Source organism: Neltuma alba, unplaced genomic scaffold (genome assembly GCF_004799145.2).
Source record: "Neltuma alba isolate B1F8T4 unplaced genomic scaffold, ASM479914v2 tig00003137_pilon, whole genome shotgun sequence".
NCBI classification, from domain to species: Eukaryota; Viridiplantae; Streptophyta; class Magnoliopsida; order Fabales; family Fabaceae; genus Neltuma; species Neltuma alba.
In genome coordinates, this window is record NW_021633155.1 from 25,807 (window position 1) to 51,496 (window position 25,690).

Consider the following 25,690-nt stretch of genomic DNA (forward strand, 5'->3'; position numbering starts at 1 on the left):
ATTGCATGTAAAAGAAGACATACACAAATGGTTGAAGAAGAATTAGTGTGCCGAAAATGGGCTGTAATTGTTCAAGCATTCAAGTCCTTAAAATACTTTTAAGCAGTAAATTTCGTAACAAGAACATTTTCAACAAATTTCTCAAAATCTAATCTTTAAAATATTAAAATAATACATAGTCATTTGGATAGAATACAATCTATACATCATTCAAAAAATAAAATAAAATTAAGAAGGAGTGTGATCCATTTTATAAATTTTAGTTTAATGTTTGTGTTAACATTTAATTTATTTTTTTAATTTTATCCTTAATTATTTCTCTCTCTCTCTGGCCGTAATCTCTTTTATCATTTTTTTCCACACCTTCTATTTCATACTTTTTTTCATTTATTACAACATGTTTGGAAACAAAAATATATTTTTAATATATTTATTATTTTTAATTATTTTTAATTTATTATTTATTATTCATAAATTAGTTATTTAAAATTTATAATAAAAAAAGAGGGAGTATCTTCTTAGTCATTTAATTGAATTGTAACGCTTGTTCTATTAATGAGATGCTATATTTTAAATGATAATAGAAATGATCTTTCATCCACTTATTTTTATATTTTAAATTAAAGTGAATATATCATTACTCATGAATATTTTGTGAGAATTTTAAATTATAAATTCAATATTTATGAATTTTATGTTCGGAAAAAAATCAATATTTGCTTATTAATGTCCTAAATTAAAATTTCATATGAAGTTAGACAATTAAGCTGTACTTTTCACTGTAGCAAATGATGCATCACTATTATTGCTTCGGTTTCTTTCTTTTGTTTTTTTTTTTTTTTTGGGGCCGAAATTGCTTTGGTAAAATCACTTGTCGCTAAAACCACAAAGCCTTGGAAATGGAAAAATTTTCAAACTTGCGAATTAAACCTCTCCTTTCTCTTTTACTTTCCACTTCCCCCAGGCAAGAAAAGAAGCAAGGCCGGAGGAGATAAAGACTCGTCTCCTTACAACACAAAAACTGTTTCACCAACAAATCTGATCTCCGATCGATCTCTCTTTCGGATCCCTTGCAAGCTATTCAGAGACGACAAGATGAGCCAGAAGCCTCTGATCTATGCCTTCGTTTCTCGAGGAACTCTGATTCTTGCCGACTACACCGAATTCAGTGGCAACTTCAATTCCATCGCCTTTCAGTGCCTCCAGAAGCTTCCAGCTACCAACAACAAGTTCACTTACAACTGTGATGGTCACACCTTCAACTACCTCGTTGATAATGGCTACAGTAGGTCTTCCTTCCTTAATTTCATTCCTACTCTTCTGAGTAAATTTGGTTTGATGTGCGATTTGAATGTAATTTATCCCTATTTAGAAAGGATTATAGAGATTAGATATGATAGTTTCTGAATATAGGGTTCTCAGACGAAAAGTTCAAGTGCGATTAGGTGGTTTGCGAAATCTCCTTTTGCTAATTCTTCACAGATAACTTCTTCATAGTGATATGTTGGTTTTATGTTTATTTTTTTGGGGCACGATGGTTGCTGTTTTCCTTGATTCAGAACACATCAGGTTGAGCTGTAATATGTTGGTATTTTCTATGTCCCGCTCTTAGCGTGCTTTTTAATATCTCCATGCTAAAAATAGAAGATCTTAAAATACAATAGATTACGCCACGCCATGTGTATTGGAGCCCACATTTTCCGAGATTAGGAGTTAAAGAGTGAATAATTTAAGGATGCTGTTAACTCTCAAAGGTACCTCTCTAGGATCCTCGAGTTATTCAAATCAACTACCTTGCTTGATGGTGGCTTGGTTTATTTTAGATATTCTAGTTCCTCTTTTAACGCTGGCAATGTTGAAACGGCGAGAAAGAGAGATCAGTCGTCCATCTAAGTTGTTGCCCATAGATACTTCCATTCTTCAGGTCGTGCTATATCTTGTTTTGAGAAATAATTCATAGATCTAAATATAAAACAGATGGTAGTAAAACAAAAGAACTAGAACAAGGTTTTCAAGTATGGAATCTGAAACCTGTAGTTAAGTTATATTCCATACTAGTGATCATCAAATGTCTCTCCATCAAAGAGATGCCTTGTAACCCTATCAACAAAACATATTTAGAGAAAAAGGGAGTTGGAGCTTTTGCTCTTATGGACATGAAATGTGACACAAACGGTCTTCACGTGCAATGCTTTGGCTGATCATAATTGCGTAAATCTTTACCATTTATCTTCTTTTTGTGGACTTATTGGCCATAAACAAGAGGAAAATCCTGTTGGTATTGAAATTGCTTTTGCATTTCACTGGATTGTATACGGTAATTTCTTTTTAAAAAGTGCTGCTTTCAAATTCCTCCGATGACAGGCTAGCCAGAATTAAAGAAGAAGAACTATGTTTGGAATCCTCAGAGTGCTCTATTTATTACTATTTTTTACGCTATATAATGATTTTGCATGTTTATCTTTTTTCAATCTTTTAACCTTTACAAATTCGCTTAATTTGATGATATATGTATTGCTGGGAGGAAATAGTCGTATTCTGGCGTTGTTGGACATAGTTGGCATGAACAAATGCCTGTTTTAGGGAAGAAGGAAAGAAAGAAAAACAATATTAGGGTTTATATCTGGGTTGTAAGGTTTGAAACTGAATCAACTTTTCATGATAATTCACAGTTTTAACCAATAAGTATAGAAGAAGGAAAGAAAGAGAAACAATATTGGGGTTTCTGGCCCAAAAAAAAAAACAATATTGGGATTTATATCTGGGTTGTAAGATTTGAAACTGAGTCAACGTTTCATGATAATTCACAGTTTTAACCAATAAAGTTTGAAAACCACTGTGCTTGGATGAGCCTCTTATTATTGGTCAAATGTGATAGGAATCCCTGCCTATAGAGTGGTCAATAAATAAGCCATTAGACCAATTCTTGCTTCTTAATTTTATGCTTTAACTCAGGCTGGGTTGAGATTGTTCTTGAAAGAACTCATCTTTGCAATCATAATATCAACTGTGCGTGCAATTTTGTTAGAGGCTATTGTAAATCTTGAAGGTCGTTACTCTGCTGACAGATGACTGACTTTTGGAATGCTGTAGCATATTGTGTTGTTGCAGATGAGTCGATTGGAAGACAGGTACCCATGGCTTTTCTCGAGCGTGTCAAGGATGATTTTGTGGCCAAATATGGTGGGGGAAAAGCTGCTACTGCTACTGTCAACAGCCTTAACAAGGAGTTTGGGTATTTTGCTTTTGTTTAAAATTAATAAATTAAATGTTGGAAGACGTTTCCTGTGTACGCGCTGGTATAAGAGGGTCTTTAATGCAGGCCCAAATTGAAGGAACATATGCAGTACTGTGTTGAGCACCCTGAAGAGATAAGCAAGCTTGCAAAAGTGAAAGCTCAGGTTTCAGAAGTTAAAGGAGTCATGATGGAGAATATTGAAAAGGTAGAAATTTAGTAGTTAGCAGCATTGGTTTTAGGGTATAATACAAAGATTCTGCATTATGTTGGAACATACGAATTTGTTCAATTATTTATGAACAATAATGACTATAGAATACAGAGAGTGAAGCATCAGAGCTACATGCACGGAAACCTCATAGCTATGATGAATATGTTAATCTTGGCTAGCATTTTATAAAATCAACCACAAATCTGCTAAAACTATTTTAATTTGTTTTATCATTTTTCGGTTTGGTTCAGTGGTTGGTCGGTAAAAAACTCCAACTCCACTCACCAATTAGTATAACTTTGGACATTTTAGACGCAAATCGATTACTTCTTTGTTTGTGAAACTGCCTGTTATTATGCACCATCTAATGTGCCTTTTCCTTTGAAGTCTGATCCAATCCCATGCCTCTCTTGACATCATTCCGTCACCTAAGTTTAGTTCCGGAATTATCACTGAATCAGTCCTTACCCCTAAGGCCCAAATACTCCCACATGAAGCCACTCTGTGTGATAGATCTTAAATGCAAGGCCACTCACCATCTCATCTAAATTGGAGCTTCATTTTTTGAGGTTGACAGATCCTGCTCTTCTCTTTTTATAGGTAAACAATTGACGTGTTCACTTAGGAGTGTTGAAATTGACTAAACTTAACTGGTGGACCATGAGCAGTGGAACACCCCAAATGAGGTTGAATTACAACTTTGATTTCAAATTTTCTGGGATACAACTTGAGAAAAAAAAGGATTCTGTGGCATAGCTTGAAGTAGCTTGACAGCCTAATTTGAGAAAGAAAAGTGAGGGAGAGTGTAGAGAAATAATTTAGAACTTAGATGTCCTCAATTTTCATTTTGTCAGAGCTTCAGTCATTGAGGCCAATATCATAAATGTTAATTTGAGTATTATTGTGATGTTTCTTTGAACTTCTTTTATTCTAGTTGCATAAATGGTGCTTTCAAGTTCACGTATTTTTATTTTAGTCACATAAATGTGAACTTTTTGCTGTTTCTTTATCCCAAAGTCCGCAGAGAAGCAGCAAAAATGTAGCTATACATTTCGCATTCTTAAACTCAAGTGGATGAAGAAGTATTATGCATGCGAGGACATTTATTCATATTAAGTTGTGTTTATAATCTTATGTAGGTTCTGGATAGGGGGGAAAAGATAGAGCTTCTGGTAGACAAGACTGAGAATCTTCATCACCAGGTTAGTGTGTATTACTTTGCTATGTGGATCTGCCTGTCTTTGAGTGCTTGAAGGTTTATTTATGTGCATTCTTTGGCGAATATGCGAGTATTCTGCTTTCTTGAATATTTCCCTTAGTTTCTACCGGTATAATGAAAATTGGATTGAACTGATGGAGCCGTAAACTGGTGTTTGAACCATTCCAGAATTTTTACAAAATTGGTAAAAAAAAAAAAAGAGAGAGAGAGAGAGAACAAGTTAAGCCAGTCAAAAATGGGGAAAAAATAAAGAAAACCAGCCAAGTTATTGGTTTGACTTGGTTCGAACCCTTGTCTTGTTTTTAGCTCTTGGCACAAAATAGTATACTTTCCGGATAAGCTTTTCTTCCTATATTTAACTGGTATGCAAGCATTATTATTTCATATAATTACTACCTCTAGTCCTTAATATAAGACTTAGTTGATTAATTTGGATAAATTAACAAAATTAGTTAAATTAATTATTTATAGTAAACAGATGTTGTCTTTTCTAAAATACTTATTAATCATGGGTGTTTGAATTATCCATTGATGGTAATTTCTTAACATATGCAACTACTATAGGAATTACTTGAGGGTAAAATAAATAAAATATTTGAGACAAAGTGAATTGAGATTTTATATTTAAGACTATGTTAAACTAGCTTTTATACTAAGGATCCGAAGGTAGTATTAGTAATTAGAGACTTAATAATCTGACAATGGATTTAGTTTTCTATCTTATTTACATTTGGATGCTAACTTGTGAATCTTGTTTAACTAATAGCTTTTAATTTTTTTCTATATAGTTTTTTAATGTCCAGTGCAGATTTAAAACATTGGTTTCTGCAGAATCTCTGGCACTGGTTTGATGCTCAAGGATTAAAGTTGAACAGTAAAACAGTCCTACTATTTAATGTCCCACTGATTCTTGCAACTAGAAAACCTAATCACATTACACCAATCTACAACTAAGAAGATATTTAACACTATTTATCACTTAGGCAACATAAATTTACAAGTGAAACAATAGCTATTTATCATTAGGAGTCGTTAGGAATGAAAGATCTGTGAATGTGGTCCTCAAGCGTAGTTCTTCCAAAAGAAAATAGAATTAGAGTAGTATGCATCTAGATTCCAATTTTAACTGCTTGCCCCCTTGTCTTTTGATGCCAAAAACCAATTTCATTTCAGGCACAAGACTTCAGAAATTCAGGGACCAAAATCCGTCGGAAAATGTGGTTACAAAACATGAAGATCAAGCTGATTGTATTGGGAATTTTGATAGCACTCATTCTCATAATCGTCCTATCTGTCTGTCATGGGTTCAACTGTGGAAAATGAGCACCACTGTCCTTGAAACATTTTATATTGTCGTCTGAAACGTTTTGTGATTATGTATGAGGGAAAATATCACTTCTTGTTATGACTCTGTATGTAGTAAAGTTAGCTAGGCCCATATATCGGTAACTTCTTTGCAGTCCCTAGATCTTACAATATGATGGAATTCCCTGACGAATATTAAATTCTGTTAAAATCTACCTTCCATTCTCTATATTGTTGCATCTCAATTATCTGTTTCCTCCATTTGTTAGAAGGGAGATGGATATAGAACCCTAGCCGAATATTAGTTTAAGATATGGGAAGACTGGCATTCTTAGCTATACTTGGTTTAGTGGTTTGCCAAACATAAATAAATCAAGTGAGTATTGAAAAAAGAAATGTATTTTGTGATGTGTGAATAATAAAATAGTTAGTTAGGGGGAAATCAGGAAAGAAGTAGCCGTTAGAGCAGTCGTTATTCTTGGTCATTCCTAATATCTATATATGTGGGTTAAGTGGTGATTGTAATTCCTTATGTTGATTCTCTCTTGATTTCTCTCTCTCTCTCTCTCTCTGTGGTTCTTTCCTCTCAGTCTCTTCTCTCCATTTTTGTATTCCTTTTCTACAACCCTCTTACCAATTTGATAAGTTTATCGCTTCAACGTGCCATGATATTGAGGGCCAGAAAAAGAAACCCGCCATGATATGTTGTCAATAAGGGGGTCTCTTGATGCAACATCAAAGTCCATACTTGACTAGTGATCACGTGATTTCTCACATACCTATATGTAGTGTATCAAGAAATTTTTTTGTTTTGGGTACAATATCAAGGTTTTAGGTTGAACTAAAGAAGCTAACCATATATCTTTTCTAGTTGCCAAAAATCATGTATCAAGCTTTTTAAGTTGAATTAAAGAAGCTAACCATATATCTTTTCTAGTGACCAAAAATCCGAAAAAGCATGTATACTTTTCCGTCCTAAATGTAGGATCTAATTAAGAAGTAAATTTTTTACTAGACGTGAGGCCTGAATTCATTATGTCATCCATATTTATCCTTTTTTTCCAAACTATCTCCAATAGTTTTTAGAAAAGGATATTTTAAAATATTATAGTGAACAGGAAAATAATATTAGGTTTATCAGGTGTTCTGTTTAGAAGGTTGCCCATGAAATCATATGGTTTTTTCAATGGTCGGTTGAGGTTTTTCATAAGGAGTCAAAATGAAATTATTTACCTTTCTTTTTGTTGGTTGAGTTAATTATTCGTGTGCAGAGTAAAATTGTTCATGCTTCATTTGTTTAAGGGAAAAAACACAAGTGATCCCAGAGGCCTTTTTTTCTCCAGATACATAGGCAAGCTAAAGCTTGAGAGAGAGTCTTCTTGTTCAGCCCATGTTTTAGAAGTTTGGGTCCAGTTTTTAGACCCATTTCGCAATGAGGTTAAAATCAAATGCGGCTTATATTACTTGGAGTTACGGCCCTTATTTCTCTAATTAATTGGAAAAATGAAGGAAAAAAAATTCAAGGGAAAATGATAGACAAAGACCATAAAAATTATAAAATCTTAAATCAAGATTCGTTATAATTCTTTAGCAGATTTTTGACAACAATTGACTTATAAATAACAACATATTTTTATGAGAATCCCTGATTTGAGATTTTGTAGTCTCTATGATTTTTTCTGTCATTTTCCCAAAATTCAGGCCCCACAATATTGTTTCGTTCATAACTTTTTGTTTTAGAAAGTATATTAATTAAACTTGTAAAAAACAGTATCTTAATTAATATAAATGATGTTATAAAATATCCAGCACCTCGCATGTATTCAATTATAACTTACAAGACATCGGCCATTCCAATTCAGCCATTCAGAATTAAAATGTTTTACTAGTTTAGACAGAGAACTTTGCCTGTCTTCCCTTTAAAAAAAAAAAAAAGCGAAGAGTTTTCTCTTGAATATACTATTTCCAATCCTAATTATAATACCTCGTTTGTAGTACAAATGAGGTCTTATAATTAGAACTGTGGGTAGAATTAATTTTTGAGACCAGTCATGCATATATAAATCCATTTTGTATTGTGTCTGTGAACTTGCTTTAAGCTAAAATCATTGTGCCATGACATATACATGGTTGGAAATGCTATTAAAAATTAAAGCTTCAGTGCCATGACACGGGCGGGGTATTCTAGTTTATGAGATTTTGAGGGTTTAATTGGTGGAAGTGTGAGATTGAATTAGCAACATGACTCTTGCATTTCCCAAGGGGTGTTTAACTGTGACGGCTTTCAACCACAATATTTCATATTTTTTCATGGCTCAAATGTTACTGATTTTGAATTCTATTCTGTTATTAATTTCATTGATCAATTTAAAACTCTTTAAATATTGGTGCAATTTGATGGTGCTATACTATTATACTCACTATATATAAATATATTCTCCAATTATATATATAAGATATTTTAAACATTTTTCACGCAGATTAAAAAAAATTGTTCAATTACTTTATTTGTTTGAAAATATCCTAGTATTCTAATTATGCCCCCCAATGGTTAAAAAAGAGACCTTATAATACCCCCTAAAGTTATAAAAAAAAAGAGCTAGAAAAAGAATAAGGTTAAGAATCAGACCTCATTTAATGTTTTAACTAATAACTTTTTAATTTGGATCAATTTTTGTTTTTAGAAGACAATTTATATAAACAACTTGAGAAGGCATACCACAAAAAACTCTTACTTCTCTGGTCTTATTTATAAATCACTTCCAACATGTTTTACATAGACTAAGAACAACCTTCAACTTCATTAACTCTCATTTAAAATTCAATAACTTTTTACTTTTATTTCTATTTAATATACACTATACCTCATGTAAACAAAGTCAAAACAATAATAAATGAAGGTTAAAATTGTACATATGTACAAAAAATTTCTCTCAATGCTTATAAATAGGATCAAAATATATTTTTTTCTCTGTCCTATAAATAGGACCAAAAGAGTACTTTAATTTGACTTCTGCGAATTTATAGCATTAATTAATTACACACAAGTAAATGTTTTTTTTTTAATTACCACAACTTTTGGGAAATGGAAAGTTAATCGTCTCCCCATCTCTAATAAGGTAGTCGATTATCAAAACACTTTTGAGTCTGATATAGAATCTCACTCTAGCATGGTAATAGCTTGTCATTTGGGCACAACGTTCTAGTTTCTTTTTTGCCAAAATCTCTACTCTGGTACCAAAATAAAAGCTCATTTTAGGGTCTCTTACTAGAACTGTTTAGTTAATTATGAACCAGTAACCAACAAGTTAATAGATAAAAGAATTGAACTTTTTAAACTGATACTTACAAAAAGCCGGACGATGTCCAAAACTAATTGTCAATTGACTTATATCATACATAAATTAATTCAAATATATATTTCATTGGAAAAAATACTTTACATGTTTATAACTGGTTCCTTGTAATAAATTATATGGTGGCCTAGGAATGCCATGCAATTTTCACAGAGATTAAGAACAATTCAAACTTATTATGAACGGTTAAGCCATTATAACTTTTATATTATATGTAATCATTTTTCACTGATGTTATTGATTAATCTATTTAATAATGGAAAGTGAGAGATTGGTTAGTGACTGGATTTTAATACAAAAGTTTCTCAAGCGATTAAATTTATCTATTTTTTCAAATCATCAAACTTTAATTCATCTTTTTTTTTAATTTTGAAAAAATACTGACATTTTGAAATTATAAATATCATGGGATTCATGATTTTTAGCTATAGAAGAGCTTTTATACTATTATACTATAAAAGTTATAAAGTCATCAATAATACCAACCCATCGTTACTTGGTGAACTTCTGAAGTTATCCAAAAGCTAACAAGAGGAAGAGACGTACAAGTCTGTGAAGGTTCCGATAATTTGAAATGGTCTGAAGTCGAGATTTTTACTTCCACATGCATCCACCTTTTCTGAATATTTTAATTTATTCACGTTTTATATATTCAGTTTTAAATATCCTTTGGACAGCTTATATATATTAATAATTTTATTATTTTCTATTTTTGTGGCTACGTAACGGTTTTATAACTCACCCCTCCTCAACTAATCCAATATATATTATCATGTCAAAGAAAGGCATGGATTTGAATTTTCTTAAATCAGTAAAAACAATTAGAAAATTATTAGATGCTGACCTATATTATTATTTTAATTTATTCATTTGTCCACCGTCACGGATAATAAATCAAAATGATTTTTGAGAAAGTCAAGATGTTGTGTTCATCTTTTATATAATTAGAGGCTGGCAGCTTCACGAGTCATGTAAGGCCAAAGAAGAAAAAACTGAAGATGGTTATAAGCACCAGAGGTTAGATGGGATAATACTCTTATCTAATCCTATACTTACACATGTATTAACTACATATATTAATCAATTAATGGATTACAAAATTCAAAAAGAAAAAGAAAAAGAAAAAAAATTGAAGAGCAACGATCAAATCGGGCGGCAGTTTTAAACAATTAATTATTCAAAGGCACATTGGATCAGCAGATTCATATATTTTATTTGTCGTTGTCTTTTCACTGATCAACGTTTCACCTAACATTATGAATGGCAGAATTCTGGGTTTTGATGATCTTAATGCATGATTTGATTTGATTCCTTTCTTCTAAGTTAGGTTATATAAATATAAAAATATATGTATATAAATGTGTGAGTATGTATATAAGATCTTTTTAGTTAATTATTTAATTACGTATGATAATTACAATAAAATAGGTCGAACAAGTTGTGAGGAAGCATGGTGGCGGTGCAGTTATTGAAAATGATTAATTAATGTATTAATTATTGCCTCCCAATGCATTATCTTTAATTTGTTCCTAAATTAGAGTGTTAATTATCCTGTTAATTATTTAATCTGACATGACAGGCCCAATTGCAACTTTTTTTCAATTAAAATATTTGAATATTTTTAATTAATTAGGTGAATATAAATATACATATATATATAGAGAGAGAGAGCAGGCCAAAAGTAATCAAACGTGCATGTTGGGTAAAAAGCAGTAATAGTAGTAAGTAATAATAAATATATGGATTTTTGTCACCTGAAAGCAGCTTTATTATATATATGAATGTAGGACCAAATCAAAAATATGATTAATTAAATATATATGAACCCTCCATCTCTTTTATGTGTTGGATGATTATCTCTTTCGGCTTAAATTCTCTGTTGAAGAATTGTCATCATTAGCTGTTTCTTGTACTGTAATTAATAATTATTAATAATAAAATTTTAGATAAACTTGGTCTGTAATTGACCCCAAAAAAACAAACTTGGTCTGCAAGAATCATGATCTTCTAAAGGCCAAAGGGGTTATAAATAATTTCTTAAGTTTTGCACTAAAAACATATTATTAATTTGTAGCAATATTATTCAGCTTTGAAGATTCCTTAGTAAAAAACAGATGACACGCATAATTATGCCTTGTCATTTTGCCTCACAACAAATATTTATTTTATAAATGTAATAACCTTTACCTCGTAATGAAAGTTATGTTATTTGAAGAGTTTCTTCCTCCATTAAATAATATTCTAGTCTAAATACTTAAAATATCCATTAAAATTAAACAGCAGGCAAAAATTAAGATGTTTTTAGCTTAATTTTCCCCCTTGTTTAGTAATCAAATATATAATAATGGGCGTATTTCCCTTCATTTATTATCAAATGCTCAACTTTATATTTTTCTCTCGATCTGATTTTTTTTTAATTATTTAACTAAAACTCTTAAAACGCCTCTAGTTAATAACAGAAAGACTAAACTTCATAAATGATCAAAATGTCTACTGATTTCAAATTAATTAACATGTCATGGTTCTCTAGAGTCACGTACATGCATATGAATAATATACTACCATATGATATTGTCAATTTGTCACCTGATGATTAAATAAAACAGTAGCCTCTAATTAATTAATTGCATTATTGTTACATTACTTACATAAGTGAAACGTATTAATGTTAAACTTCTGATAACGCATGCATGCCATGTGGTGGCTCTTACCACGCTGATTATGCGATTAAACAAATAATTAAAGCCCTCGATTGAGAGATTATGTTAATATATGTAATTAAGAATTAAGAAGTAGACGTATACAATAAGTTGGGAGTGAGCTAATCAAACCTTTAAAAAAAAAATTAAACCCATTTAAGGGTGGTGGAGTTTTAATTTAAATTAATATTATGGGATTCCACCATTTGTCAAACACTCGTGCATTATTAAATCATGCTAAGCTTTATTGCATTGATTGAATTGTTTATGATCATAAGATTAAGTATTTAAAGATAATGACAAAGAAAATATATATATAATTTGTCTGGAAAATAGATAAATAAAAGAAGACAAAGAATCAATCAGCCATCTACGTCACGATAAGAGATTGATGTTTAAAGATACTGGTTGGCTCATACACAACCTCTATCGTGTGGGCCTCCATAATTAATGGTTTTGATAAAGTACTACGTGACTCATGACAACACTAAAGAGATTTTCATTATTTATTATTATCATTAATTAATTATATAATTCATTCAATTTATATTATACAGACTTAATTAATTTCGAGTCATTCGTTCCGTTGGTGGCTATCCGCCAGCAGCCTCCGTTAGAGAAATTCTAAGAAAATGACGCAACCCAATCTCCATTTCTCCATCAGTTTGGCTTCTCATTTATTGCGCTGTTAATTATTAATTAACTAACTATTTTGCCATGCATAATCAAATCTGGCTCCATTAATGTCAATGGGGAATTAATTAGTCATCCTCAATTATACATTTTCATATTAATAAGTGCGCTAGTCATGATGTATAGATGATGATACTACCTCCGGTCCTTAATATAAGACCCCATTTGACTTTTTGTTTGGTCCTAATTATAAGACCCCAATTCATTTTTTCTCTTATATTTATTTATTTTTTCCAAGATAGTCCTTCTAATAATGATAGTTCTAACCAATACACTTAATTAGCAAGGATATTTTAGGAATGACAACACTTATTTATTACAAATAACTAATTTAACTTACTTCTTTAATCTCCTCAAATAAATCAACTGGGTCTTATAATTAGAACCGGAGGTAGTAAGAACAATGAATACATAATTAATTATGGGAGTTTAAATAATTAGAAGAGGGAAAAAAAGGTAAGTAAAGAAACAATGAATGTCATTGTCAATTTGTATATTGCGGAGTGGACGTTGGGGCTGATTTTGAAAATGCAGCTAGACATACGCGTGAAGGACCAAACACGGATGAACTGTGCTTGAAATGAAAGAAAGTGACCAAACACGATTATTAGCAGTACATATAAATGTATAGATAATTAATAAAAATAAAATTTTCAAAGGTCTAATCATAATTTTGTTGTCGTGCCACTTTGTTGGAATTGATTTGTTTGACAAATACGGTAAGGGATTGTCGAGCTGCAAGAAACTTCTGGGTGGCATAAAAGCAGCTCAGGTCAGGTTTACACACTGCCTTCGTCATATTTATATCCCCATCATCATTATCGTTTCCGACTAAAGCTTTCAACAAGACTTAGTCAAAATTAACGTGTGTGTGTAGAGAGAGAGAGAGAGAGAGAGAGAGTTTTAAGGGGCCCACACGATATGATAATTTAAGGAATAATAGTACCGATTAAAATGAAGATAACCCCTCTAGAGTCAGGGATGTGATCCTATACTTAATAATATCAGGGTGTCTGTCCCTCAAGTGAAAAAAAGTGAAGATAATTACTCTTATAATCTTATTTATAGCCCGCAGCAACTACTAAGTGTGAATAAAATTGAAAAAGTTATTGACCTTCAGAATATGATTAACTAACAAGAATTATGATTTTTTTAAATTATAACAAGACTTGTTGAAAATATTTTATAAATAGAATCAGGATGATGATGAAGATAATAAGAATACTTACAAAAATAATGAGATAATGAAAGGATGATGAGGAAGCAGGTTGGGAAATGGAAGCTATATGGGTAGACCCCACAAACATTGAAAGAGGAAGCTAGGTGGGTGTGAATTTTTGGGTAGGGACAAACAAAGTTGTCACATGGGGATAGTGTACAAATGTTTCAAGATGGTACATGAAAGCATTTTATGACAAAGTTGAAATTGAAACAGAATAATATTATTATATGTGTGCGTGTCTACTGGTTTTATCCTTCCATCCATCCATCCATCAACCTTTTCCTTCTTTTGTTCTTTTCCCTCTTTGTGGATTTTATCTTAATTGGTCCTCCACCACCACTTGGCTGTCTTCTTCATAATGATGCTTCTTCATCCGTCTACATGCACCTTCTCTAACCCTAAGACCCAACAAATTATTGCAGTGTTCACATTCCATCTTCATCATTCACAATATGTATCTTTAATAATTCCCAATTCCAATAATAATAATAATAATCTGACCATTCAATGTTCCCAATATATATGCTCACTTATTCAAAATACTTTCTAAGTGATCTATCCATAGGGTACATTCAAGATCTAATTTAGTTTTAGAACATTATGAATTTAATTGTCTTATATGTGAACCGCACTTATATATATATAGAGTGGCTAATTAATTGCTCATTAATTTTTTTTTGGTTGCATGCATATATGCGCATAGAGAGGATAATACATCTACAAGGCCAGCTATATATGCACTATCTCCAAAATTAGGCCCTATCTAGTAGGCTAGGGAGTGTCTGGAGTAATTAAATAGACATAATTACTGGTACAGTGAATTAATGTGAATCCATTGAACTACCTTTGGGAAGATTCTAGCTAGCTTGTAACATAGTTAGTGGAACGAAATGACTAGGAAGGTTATATTATTAAATAATTATTCACATATATATATATATAGATTCATGTATGCAGCACAAGCTAGCACACTGGTTTGTTTCTATGTGCACAATAATTGAATCACATGGTTATAAATTTGCCTTTTTCCTCTCAGCTTGTTTCTCTTCGTCCTTTCTGCTGGCTTTAGGACAAAACAAAATCAAGGCATAATTTAATGAAGTCCCATCATTAAATAATTGAGATCTAGATCTTTTCCCTGAAGCAACACAGCAAAACAAATACCAAACAAAGCATCTTCCTTGAACTAGATTTAACTAATATTAATTGTTTAATTTTTTTGTGCCCCAGTTACTTAGGTTTCTTTCTTCATACACTCGGGTAGCTTCGCATCATGCATTATTATATTGTGGAAAAAAAAACATACATGAGACTTTTCTTGGTGTCGTTATTTTATTAATTAATTGGTGTTATATTAAATAAATATTTAACTCTTTGGATACAGGTTTGATATCATGTGAAAGCAATGAAGATTTGTGCACTGCACTTAATATAGAATTAACTTTAGCTCAAAGTAATCTATATAATGTCTAAGGCTTATTATCAACGAATAAGACACAATGGGGTCAAATCACTTAATCTTGATCAGGTGTTGGGATTAAAATAATCGGATGATCTGTTTCTTTCTTTTTAATTTCTATTAGGTCAATAATCACCCACGTTAAGAATCTGAAACTTTAAAAAATTTTAATTATTGTTGTGGGGCCCCCTTTGATATCTACTTTTGCGTTTTTTGCTATTAAAGCGTGAGCACTTTATAATTAGTTTCCATTTAACTATAATTGAGACGCCCACTTGGAATGCTATATGCATAGGTTCAAATCTGCACCAACTAATCAAAGTAATCCACTTCCAAACCAATGTGGGTTTCACAGTATGTCGTCGTCAAGGAAAATTTTTAATTTCATTGGAGGTTAGGAGAGAGGGAAAAAAATAATATCCTAGCTTTACTTAAAATTAAAGTATAGAATTAATTAGAAATAAATAAGTATTGATATTTAGTTTTTACATCGTACAGCATCGATTATTTTAATCATGGGTACGTACATCTTGTCCTAACCAATTAATAAAAAGGAAAAACAACATATTAATTAATTAAAACTAATTCAAGATTAAATATACATATATAACCAAATTAAAAAAAAGGGAAATTTCACCCACCTAATTGTCTTAATTGGATATCTGAATTTTCTACACGCGGTTCATAACTTTGACAAACTTTTTGAATCGTGGAAGGATCTTTTCAAACTGGGTTGGCATGGAAATTCAACCTTCTAAAGATATGAAAGATAAAAGCGAGACATCAATTAACGATGTCTATTATAATAATGCTGATTCTTGGAAAGCAATTATCATCAATAGGATGTTATTGGAAGCTACAAGGAAAGTGGGGGGACAATAATTTAATTAATTATCATATCAATTAAGCTGGCCAATTGGGAAAGTCGTGAGTGATATTTACACGTTAAATGGACATCGAAATCATAGTAGTCATCATCATCGATTTCCAAAACAAATGGCATTTTGTGTCAAAATTGTCCATATTTGCATAGTCCTAATTTCAAGCCCACATGTAACAACCAAATACAACCAAAACTGTCTCTGCAGTTACGTTTGGAGCCTTTCACCATAAAACGACAACCCTCGCACATCCATCGGTCCTCTCCACACACACACGTTTCTTCTTTTTATATGTGCGTGTCATCATTAGGGTTAGGGTTAGGGTTAGGGTTAGGGTTTCACTCACATCACTTTGTCCAACAAGGTTTGGTTTTTTATAATGTTTCATACTATAATCCTAAGACCACGTTCTCTCTTTGTCTTGAAGAGCCGACCCAATGGCTTTTTCAAACAACAAATAGCTAGCTATCTAGCTAGAGATACGCATACACGTTTCAAGCTTAGAATTTCTTCTTCTTTTTAAATCTGCGGGCAAGATTGGAATTTGAATATCGAACTTATCTTCATCAGATTTCCAGGACATTGAGATTTGGCCCACACAAAGACACTCAAAAATAGAATATAGAATAACTTAGTAATAAGGACGCAGCATCCGCCAGAGGGAAGGCCGGGGGGAGAGAGAATTAAATAGAAGTCAATGTTTTGATAAAGGTCATTATCTATAGTATAACCTGCTTTTATCTAGATAGATGTGTACTTTCTTTTAAGTACAATGACTTTTTTATGCTTTTTTTATTAAAAAATAATAAAGGAAAAAGGAAAAAAAAAAAGCGTTGGAGGTGCTTTCGTTGTTGTTGATGCATGATACCTTTGTTTTCTTCTAAGGTGGTTAAAGGTTAAGTATAGCTGGTTTTGAAGGTATCTATGATATGATGGCAGCAAGCAATAATAGAGGCAGAAAAAGGTTAAAGTTTATCTTGTTTTAGAACATGTATTTATTTAATTGAAGCATATTAATTAGAAAATGGAGTAGTGGGAAAAGGAAGAAAAGAAAAGAACAATAATGACGGAGAGGTGAACATATATATATATATATATATATATATATATATGGGAATCAATCTGTGTACATCAATTAATGTTCTTTATGCATATCTTTTTCGGGTGGCCGCTCCTTTTCTTTTCATCTAAATGGGCATACCTTGTGCTTGTGCGTGCTTCTCAGGGAATATTTAACACTTGAAAGAAATTTGAAAAAAGCTAATAAATCAAATCATATTGAATATATGTAGCTTATTAGCTTTGGGATGAGTCACATATATAGTGGGGCAGGTACGCTACCTTTATATTCAAGCTGGCTAAAGATGAAGAGGCACCTTACTAAAGGAAATCGATCACCTACTTTAGTAGTTGAAATTTTTGATGTCAAGTTAATGCCATGTGTATAAGGGAGGTATTATTCTCTCACAAATATATGCCCATTGGAAGTGACAATCCAAGCTAATTAAGGAAATGTCTGTGTGTGACAATATATTTTATAAGCACAAACTTTAAAACAGAGTTCATCCTAGAATACTGGCCTATTGTGTAGGAGAGCTCCTTAAAGTAACGCTTTTATAAACCATACTTAATTTGAAAGGCTTATTAACAATATATGTGTTTTCCCCACTTTTCAAGCTATAAATATATTAATTGTACTTAGAAAACCCTAAATTTTAAATTGGGTGGTGTATTTTTCTCACATGGATGAAAAATACGATCATGTTACAAATATGCAATTGAATGAATCCGCGAAAAGGATATATCGGTGAATATTAGAATTAAGATTAATTATGTAATCTCTTTAGTCTGTCAAGATTATTGATTATCATTTTTTAATTCCACGGGGAAATCCTCCTTTGAATTGTGTGTTAATTAAGGAATTACTTTATCGTTACTCAACAATACGTATATACAAAACCTTAATTTTAACTTAAATGCCAAATTCGTTTAATTTGTACAATTATTCATATTTTTCCAAATGAAATTATAATACTTTGACTTGTGAATAAAATAGGAAGTTTGATTCATACTGGTTAGTTCTCTGACTTCTGAATGCATAATTAAGGTCATGGGACAAACATGAAGATCACAAAGCATAACATAAGAAGTTGAAATTATAGTGCTATATATATAGTGAAATTAAATTATTAAAGATGGCATCTTTGAAAATTAGGATTTGCTTGCTTGAATGGGGTGGAAACGGAATCAAAGGGAAAATAAACCCCCTCAACCCTGAAGGATCAGATTTTCTCGCCTGAAACTCCGCAAACAAATATGACCATGTTTTCTTTTCTCGTTTATTTTCTTTGATCAACCAAAATATTGACTAAATTAACACTGTGCAGTCAATGACGTGAAGTTAATGAACTATATAGCATTTTTCATGTCTATATTTGATATTTCACAAATCTTAAGTTAGTGCACGTGGTTGGCAAAAATAATAATAATAATAATAATGCACGTATTGGAATATTAGGCCTTTGAAATTCCAAGCAATTGATATATACACCAAAATTTCAAAATTCTTTCCCTTTGAATCATATACGTACACCAGTTCGTTTGATTTGTGATAGGAAATAAATTTGGGTCTTTCACTAACTCTAGATATGATATAATATATACCAACTTTTTGGGAAAAAAGGCCTCGAATTTTCAAGTACTTGCCAATAAGAATTAAATTAATACGCAAAATTAGGTCTCTTGATAGGGTCTTTGTTAAGTTAAACAAATCCCCCTTGTTAATTCCAAAATCAAAATTAATCGTGCTCACTAAATCAGAATAACGAGCAAATTTAACCAAGTTACGGTTAATAATCCTCTTTTTGCCCCCTAAAATGTGTGTGTGTGTGTGTGTGTTTTCTTATTGTGGACCATATCATCAAAATATATGTGTAAGAGGTACATAAATATTTTCAATCGAGCTATGGAATAATATTAAGGAGAGTTACTATATATGAACAACTTTGCATGATATATATATATATATATATATGTATAAATATTATGAGATATCCCCTAAATCTTTTCGTTTACTATTAGATTAAATAATGGTTTGCTTGCATGCCATTTATATATATATATATAAGAGTTTGGCAGGGAATGGTTTTGAAGTCAAGTTTCTTAAAGCTTGAAGCTCTCGAAAGTTAACCTAAAAAGCTCCAATCACAGAGAAAAATAATGGAGAAGACGGGGAAGGTATATAGTAAAGTGGCAAGTATATAATGCAACACTATATATGGCACTAAGCAGGAAGATGTGCTTTTTTACTTTTCGTTTATATATACATATATAGATAAATTTTTAGGGCTTTGAAAAGTGAAATTATTCTATACTTCCTTTCGTTTTATTTATCACCCAAGTGATTCTGCACGACATGGTTTATGCCTTGCACATTTTCAGGTAAAAGCCAAACATGAGCATCTTATATAATCAATTGCACTTTAACAATTTTTGATGTTATTTTAATCATAATTATATCAAAGCCTGTCTGCAACCAGGAAAAGTAATTTAAACTAAGAATATCTCCATAAATGGACGCACGTACTAATCGACCAGCCAATTAAGTTATCGTTTTGTTTTTTTTTATAATAATGACCTAACTTTTTAATTAAGCACGACGAATCATTAAAGTTGTGAGCATATGTAGAGAGAAGAACACACACACACATAAATAAAATAATTACTTTAATTATGATCATTGGTTAATTGTAATTAGTGGTTGCATGTGTTATGATGAGAACTTTAGGTATAGTGTGGGAATATCAATCGAACATGCATAGACATATATATATAATTACATGTGACAAGTTTGTCACAGATCTTGTATATATATTAAACAGAAATCATTCACCATTTATTTAATTTGAGTTTTCTAAAAAAAATATGTGAGATACATATATAGATATATTGAAATAATATTGTTGTATATATGTGCATGTGATAAGATGGCATTTATTCTTCTTTTGGAAAATTATATCTCTTAGATTCCCCATTTAGCCTCTGTTTGGATACTCCAAAACCGTGGTTTCAGAAGCAGTTTTCCGCAAAACGAGGTAACCTCCTTCACATATTTACTTCGTAATCCGCAAAAGCACTTCTGAAACCATGGTTTGGTTTTTATCCAAACACTCCCTTAATGTCTGACAACTTTGATCGACAAATCAATTATCATATTCATGGATAGTATCCAGACACAAAGTTTAGTGGCAAGCCGGGGCAGCTATATATAATATAATTATCCATGTATCTGCCTGGCACTATTTTCAAATATGATTTTAAATGAAATTATTTCGTTTTAATGGTTTCTTCCTTGACCGCAATATTCAATTTATTACCATAAGATATGTGCATTATCGTTAATTAATGTCAAAATATATGGCTGTATTAGTCAATATGAAAATTGAACTAACATAAGGATCATGATAAAATTAATATTTTTTTTATAAGTAATGATCCAGTTTTAAATTTAATTTTAATTACTATGACTATCTTCATTGAACAATTGCCTAGAAATGAGAAATCTATTAGCCAAAACATTGCTCAAGAATTGTATCCATTTCCTTGAATATTATTAAGATTTTATTAATTACCAAAGGGTATGATTTTTTTTAAAAAAATTATGATTTACTGATATTATATTCTTGATACATTAATTAACTAAATTTCATTTATGTTTATATGTATAATAAAAAAAGAGAATTATTGATGGGGTGTTGTCTAGTTGTCCACAGAATATGAAACATTGACTGAACCATGGAAAATGGGGAGAAATTGCATACTTTTATTGTTTTGAGGATTAAATTAATCTGCGAAACTGTGCTCCGGATTTAATTAATTGAATAATAACTCCATTGTTGACTCGGATGCAGCGCACCCACATGCGCTGGATCTGCCACGCACCGGATAACTCTCCCTCCCTCCCTCTCTTCCACGCCTCCTTATTTGTCCGTACACAGACCCAACAGTTAAGGAAGGAGACAAAGGTAGCGGAACAGGGAAACCGCTCCCCAACAAATCTGGGTCCCACCACTCCCATCCCTCGCGGGCCCCCCACTCCCTTCCGACGTGTCTGCCAAACCTCACGCCCCCTGCACGAGCATGCGTGGGCCCATTTTGAGGGCCCACCTGTGCCACTTTGCAGTATCTGGCATTGCCACATTTTCAGCAGCTCCGTGGAAGAGGCCACGTGTCGTCCGATGAGGGAGCACTGCGGCCGCCTCAGCAGCATTGGATAGCTCAAGTACACAAGAAGGGTACACAAACAAAATTATACAATCCTTCACAATCACGTAATTTTACAATTAAAATAAGAAAATGATATGTATTACATCTGAAAAGATGCATATTATGGTAGAGTATGGGTTGGGTAGTGGGGGGGACCTGAAATGCCGAAAATGTCCTTGTAAGAAAGAGAGGGACAATTGCGTGAGGCCAAGGGAACATGAAAAAGGCAAAGAGAAAGAAAACAAAGTGGGGGGGCTGGAGGTAAAATTAAGAGGGTGGTGATTTTCTTGGTTGGAAAGAGAAAGATGATGTTGATGACGGGGGAAATTAATTATTAATTATTAAAGAGAGGGAGGTAAAAAAAAAAAACATGGGAATCCCAAATTCCCAAAACGAGAGAAAAGGTCAAAAGCCAATCTCATACACACCCCCCAAAATCTGCCACCCCCTATGGCCCCATGACATGATTTACCTTTTCCTTTTATTTTCTGTTGCAATTTAAATTTTCCTTTTTTTAATTTATTAAATTATATTACCTGTTCCTTCTCTGTCTAGAAAGATGCGTTTGACTTTCTCTCTCTTTCTCAATTGAATTCCGCACAAAACCAAAGCCTAAATAAACCCGACTCATTCATTCAAGCCTCCCCTACTCCTCGGCTCCTCGCCACCTCTATTGCATGCTCTGCTGCCTTCTTCCTCTTCCTCTTCCTCTTCTTCACGCCAAGAACAATCTACTCATTACAGGCAAGCTAACACCAATCAAACCTTTTCATGGCAGTGGAAGCTCGCCACATGAGTCTCTTCCCTCCTCCGTTCCTCCCAAACAGGTGTGTGTATATATATATCGATACACACATACACAAACACTTCAGTGTCTATATATACACTGTAATCTCTTCTGGGTTTTTCCATTCTGAGTTTCTTGATTGTTCTCAATATTTGGTGATATTTATGAGTTATTGGTTCTTGTTGCAGTGATGTATGCAATGGCCAGATGGATTCGGCTCTTCCTCTTCCGCTTCCTCTGTCTTCTGCCATGGCTGATCCTTTCTTGCCGTTTTATAATCAATCATCAACTCTCTGTGATTTAGCCTCCGCCAAAACTTCCATCAACAAGGCTGACAGTGGCCTCACATGCCACGTCCCCGCCGCCGCCGCCGCACCGATCAGGAAGCGTCCAAGGGATCAGTTTATTGCCGCCGAATCCAATGCTCTTCTGATCCCTCACAAGATTAACAAATTGTCCTCTCAATCTTCTTCGTTTCTCGCCCAAGACATTCTCTGCCAACTCCAGAACCAGCAATCCGAGATCGACCACTTCATCTCGCAACATGTAAAAACCACCCTCTTCATCTTGCCTTTTTGTTATCACCTGTTTGAATTGGGATTTCGTGATTGACTGATTCATCTCTGTATTGATCTGAACCAGACGGAGAAAGTGAGGATGGAGTTACAAAAGCAGAGGGTGAGGCAATCGACGGCGCTAATATCGGGAATCCAAGAGGCAATGACGAAGAAGCTGAAGGAGAAAGACGACGAGATCCAGCGGATGGGGAAAGTGAATTGGATGCTTGAAGAAAGAGTGAAAAGCCTGTGTGTGGAGAATCAAATCTGGAGAGAACTGGCTCAGACCAACGAAGCCACAGCAAATTCCCTACGCAGCAATCTGGAACAAGTTCTTGCCCACGTCGCCGAGGAGCGCCACGTCGCCGGCACCTGCGAGGCTCAGGCAGACGATGCCGAGTCAAGTTGCGGGAGCAACGATGAGGACGAAGAAGAACGACGGTGGACGAACGCGGCGGCGGGGGGAAGGATGTGTAAGAAGTGTGGGGTGAGAGAATCGATAGTGCTGTTGCTGCCATGTAGGCATCTGTGTCTGTGTACAGCGTGTGGGTCCACAGTTCGGAACTGTCCAGTATGCCATTCCAGCATGAACGCCAGTGTTCATGTTAATTTCACTTAACACAGACTTCTCTTTTCTTTTTTCCTTTCTAATTTTTGCTTTTATCTGTTCAAAGAACAGATTTAGAAAAATGTTAAACAAAAAAAAAAATAGAACTTGAAAATTCTTTTATTGATACACACCTGCTCCTGCTCCCCCCCTCCTTCTCATCTGGCTGATGTAGATATTTGGTTAATTAATTTTTACTCACATTACTTACAAGTATGGTACTTTCAATCGTGGGATCTTTTTTTGTTTGGTTATGTCTCATCTTTTGTTGGGATTGGAATTGAATGCAACTATAATTTTCTTTAAAAAAAATTCATTATAATTCATGCATTTATTAAACCTTTTGTCAGAGGTGATGATTCGTAGAAGGCTCCAATTATAAGACTGATTCATAAACCATAAATTAGTACTCCCTCCGTTCCTTATTATAAGAGACATTTGATACTTATGCCATGTTCCTATATATAAGAGACACTTAAAAGTTGTCTCTATTTTTGTGTGTTGATTTCCTATTTTACCCATATTTATTGTTTCCAACTCACATTCTCTCTCCTTCCCACTTCTCTTTCTTTGAATAATTTACCATTATTCTCTCTCATGCTCTCTCTCTTTATTAATGAGGGCATTTTGGAAAAAAATTATACTTTTTACACATTGATTGTTCTTAACTAATTTCAACTGTTTTTTTGATCAACGTAATTCGGTTATTCGTCTCTTATAATAAGGAACGGAGGGAGTATAATTTAAAGTGATTTGAGGATACTCTGAGTTATAAAAAAATAAATAAATTATGGAGGGTAGATTAAAAAAGAGAGGAATACATGAAAGCAAATAAAAGACGGGTGGGGGAGGCGTATACTCTTCTGGTTCTAAATATAAGACTTCTTTTATAGTATAAATTAGTATAATTTATACTATGAAAGGGGTCTTATATTTAGGATCGAACGATCTCTGATTGGATTATATATTCTTGTTCCCTACCTCTCCTTCCCATGCCCATCCTTCCTACATGTGCTTCATACGTTTTGTAGTGGCAGTAAAAATGCTTATCTACGTCACATACCAAAATATCAACACAAACAGTTGCTTATATCCATACTGGTTTTTCCAGAACAACGGATCTAAAAAGTCTCTTTTTTTCCCCCTAAAAAACAATTTTTCTGTATTTTTATATACAACCTGAACCTACATTTTAGCTGTTGTACATATATCCAGCACACCAATTGTACTGTGTACTATCAAAACCAACATTCTGAACTTATTAAACAGTACTGCTTAAATGTACTACAATAATCACTAACTATAACTAACATTACAAGAAACTACATAATGATAAATTTAATTCTTTAACTTACCATCTTAAAGCTTAAAGCTAACGTCCTAATTCCTTGAACAATAACCTAAAGCAACGTAAGGCTCTCAAGACCCACTTTGAGACAGCAACACTGCTGAACAAATTGTTTTGTGCCAAAGCATCAACATACATTGGTGGAGCAAATATTTTATTTCATTTTTAAATATAAGATCTAATTTGTAATGCAATTTATTTACATTACAAACTAAATTTTATATTAAAATTAGATTGATGGATTAGAAGGTTATATATGGATATATGAAAAGGAAAGGGGAGGTGATAAAGTGTGAAGATGGCATAATGGTTTGGTTGTTGCACAGCACCATTGCTTGAAACACTTCCCTCTTTCTCTTTTCTACTCTCCAATGTCCCAAGCAAAGTATACATTCAAATCCTTGATTTACTATCATGCTCTATTATTGTTAATTAACATCCAAGTTCATCTACTTAATCCCCATTCCCATCAACTTAGTTTTTTTCAAAAGAAAATAAAATTTAAGAAACTTTTTTCCTCAAAAACAAGCTACTACCTCCGGTCCTAATTATAAGAGCCAGTTGACTAATTTGAGAAGATTAAGGAAGTAAATTGAGTTAGTTATGTGTCCTAAATAGGTGTTGTCTTTCTGAAAATATCCTTGCTAATCAAGTGTATTGATTAAAACTATTATTGTTAGAAAGGCTACTTTGGAAAAAAATATACTCCTCCGGTTCTTAATATAAGACCTATTTAACTAATTTGATTAGATTAAGAAAGTTAGGTGAATTAGTTAATTATAAGAAAAATGACACATTTTTCCTAAAACACCATAATTATCTTTATTAATACCTCATTTTCAT

The 25,690-nt window shown here is 32.8% G+C and overlaps 2 protein-coding genes across 2 annotated transcripts; both read left to right on the plus strand.

Moving 5' to 3' along the window:
• The first annotated feature begins 954 nt into the window (after positions 1–954).
• Positions 955–6,202, plus strand: LOC114740397 (vesicle-associated membrane protein 721). Its single transcript, XM_028928541.1, has 5 exons — positions 955–1,285; positions 3,094–3,235; positions 3,323–3,443; positions 4,589–4,651; positions 5,842–6,202. Exons 1-5 carry the CDS (start codon positions 1,096–1,098, stop codon positions 5,989–5,991), a joined length of 666 nt encoding a protein of 221 aa, XP_028784374.1. The 5' UTR covers positions 955–1,095; the 3' UTR covers positions 5,992–6,202.
• A 15,974-nt stretch (positions 6,203–22,176) lies between these two features.
• On the plus strand, positions 22,177–23,724 carry LOC114740396 (BOI-related E3 ubiquitin-protein ligase 1-like). Its single transcript, XM_028928540.1, has 3 exons — positions 22,177–22,375; positions 22,524–22,881; positions 22,978–23,724. The coding sequence occupies exons 1-3, from the start codon at positions 22,320–22,322 to the stop codon at positions 23,509–23,511; spliced, it is 948 nt and encodes a 315-aa protein (XP_028784373.1). The 5' UTR covers positions 22,177–22,319; the 3' UTR covers positions 23,512–23,724.
• Positions 23,725–25,690: the final 1,966 nt, after the last annotated feature.

Excerpts from the sequence above, each read along its gene's own strand:
- LOC114740397 (XM_028928541.1), top strand. The coding sequence starts at position 1,096 with ATGAGCCAGAAGCCTCTGATCTATGCCTTCGTTTCTCGAGGAACTCTG. Across the intron at positions 1,286-3,093 it reads CCTCGTTGATAATGGCTACA|CATATTGTGTTGTTGCAGAT; the intron begins GTAGGTCTTCCT and ends GGAATGCTGTAG. Across the intron at positions 4,652-5,841 it reads CTGAGAATCTTCATCACCAG|GCACAAGACTTCAGAAATTC; the intron begins GTTAGTGTGTAT and ends ATTTCATTTCAG.
- LOC114740396 (XM_028928540.1), top strand. The coding sequence starts at position 22,320 with ATGGCAGTGGAAGCTCGCCACATGAGTCTCTTCCCTCCTCCGTTCCTC. Across the intron at positions 22,376-22,523 it reads CCTCCGTTCCTCCCAAACAG|TGATGTATGCAATGGCCAGA; the intron begins GTGTGTGTATAT and ends TTCTTGTTGCAG. Across the intron at positions 22,882-22,977 it reads ACCACTTCATCTCGCAACAT|ACGGAGAAAGTGAGGATGGA; the intron begins GTAAAAACCACC and ends GATCTGAACCAG.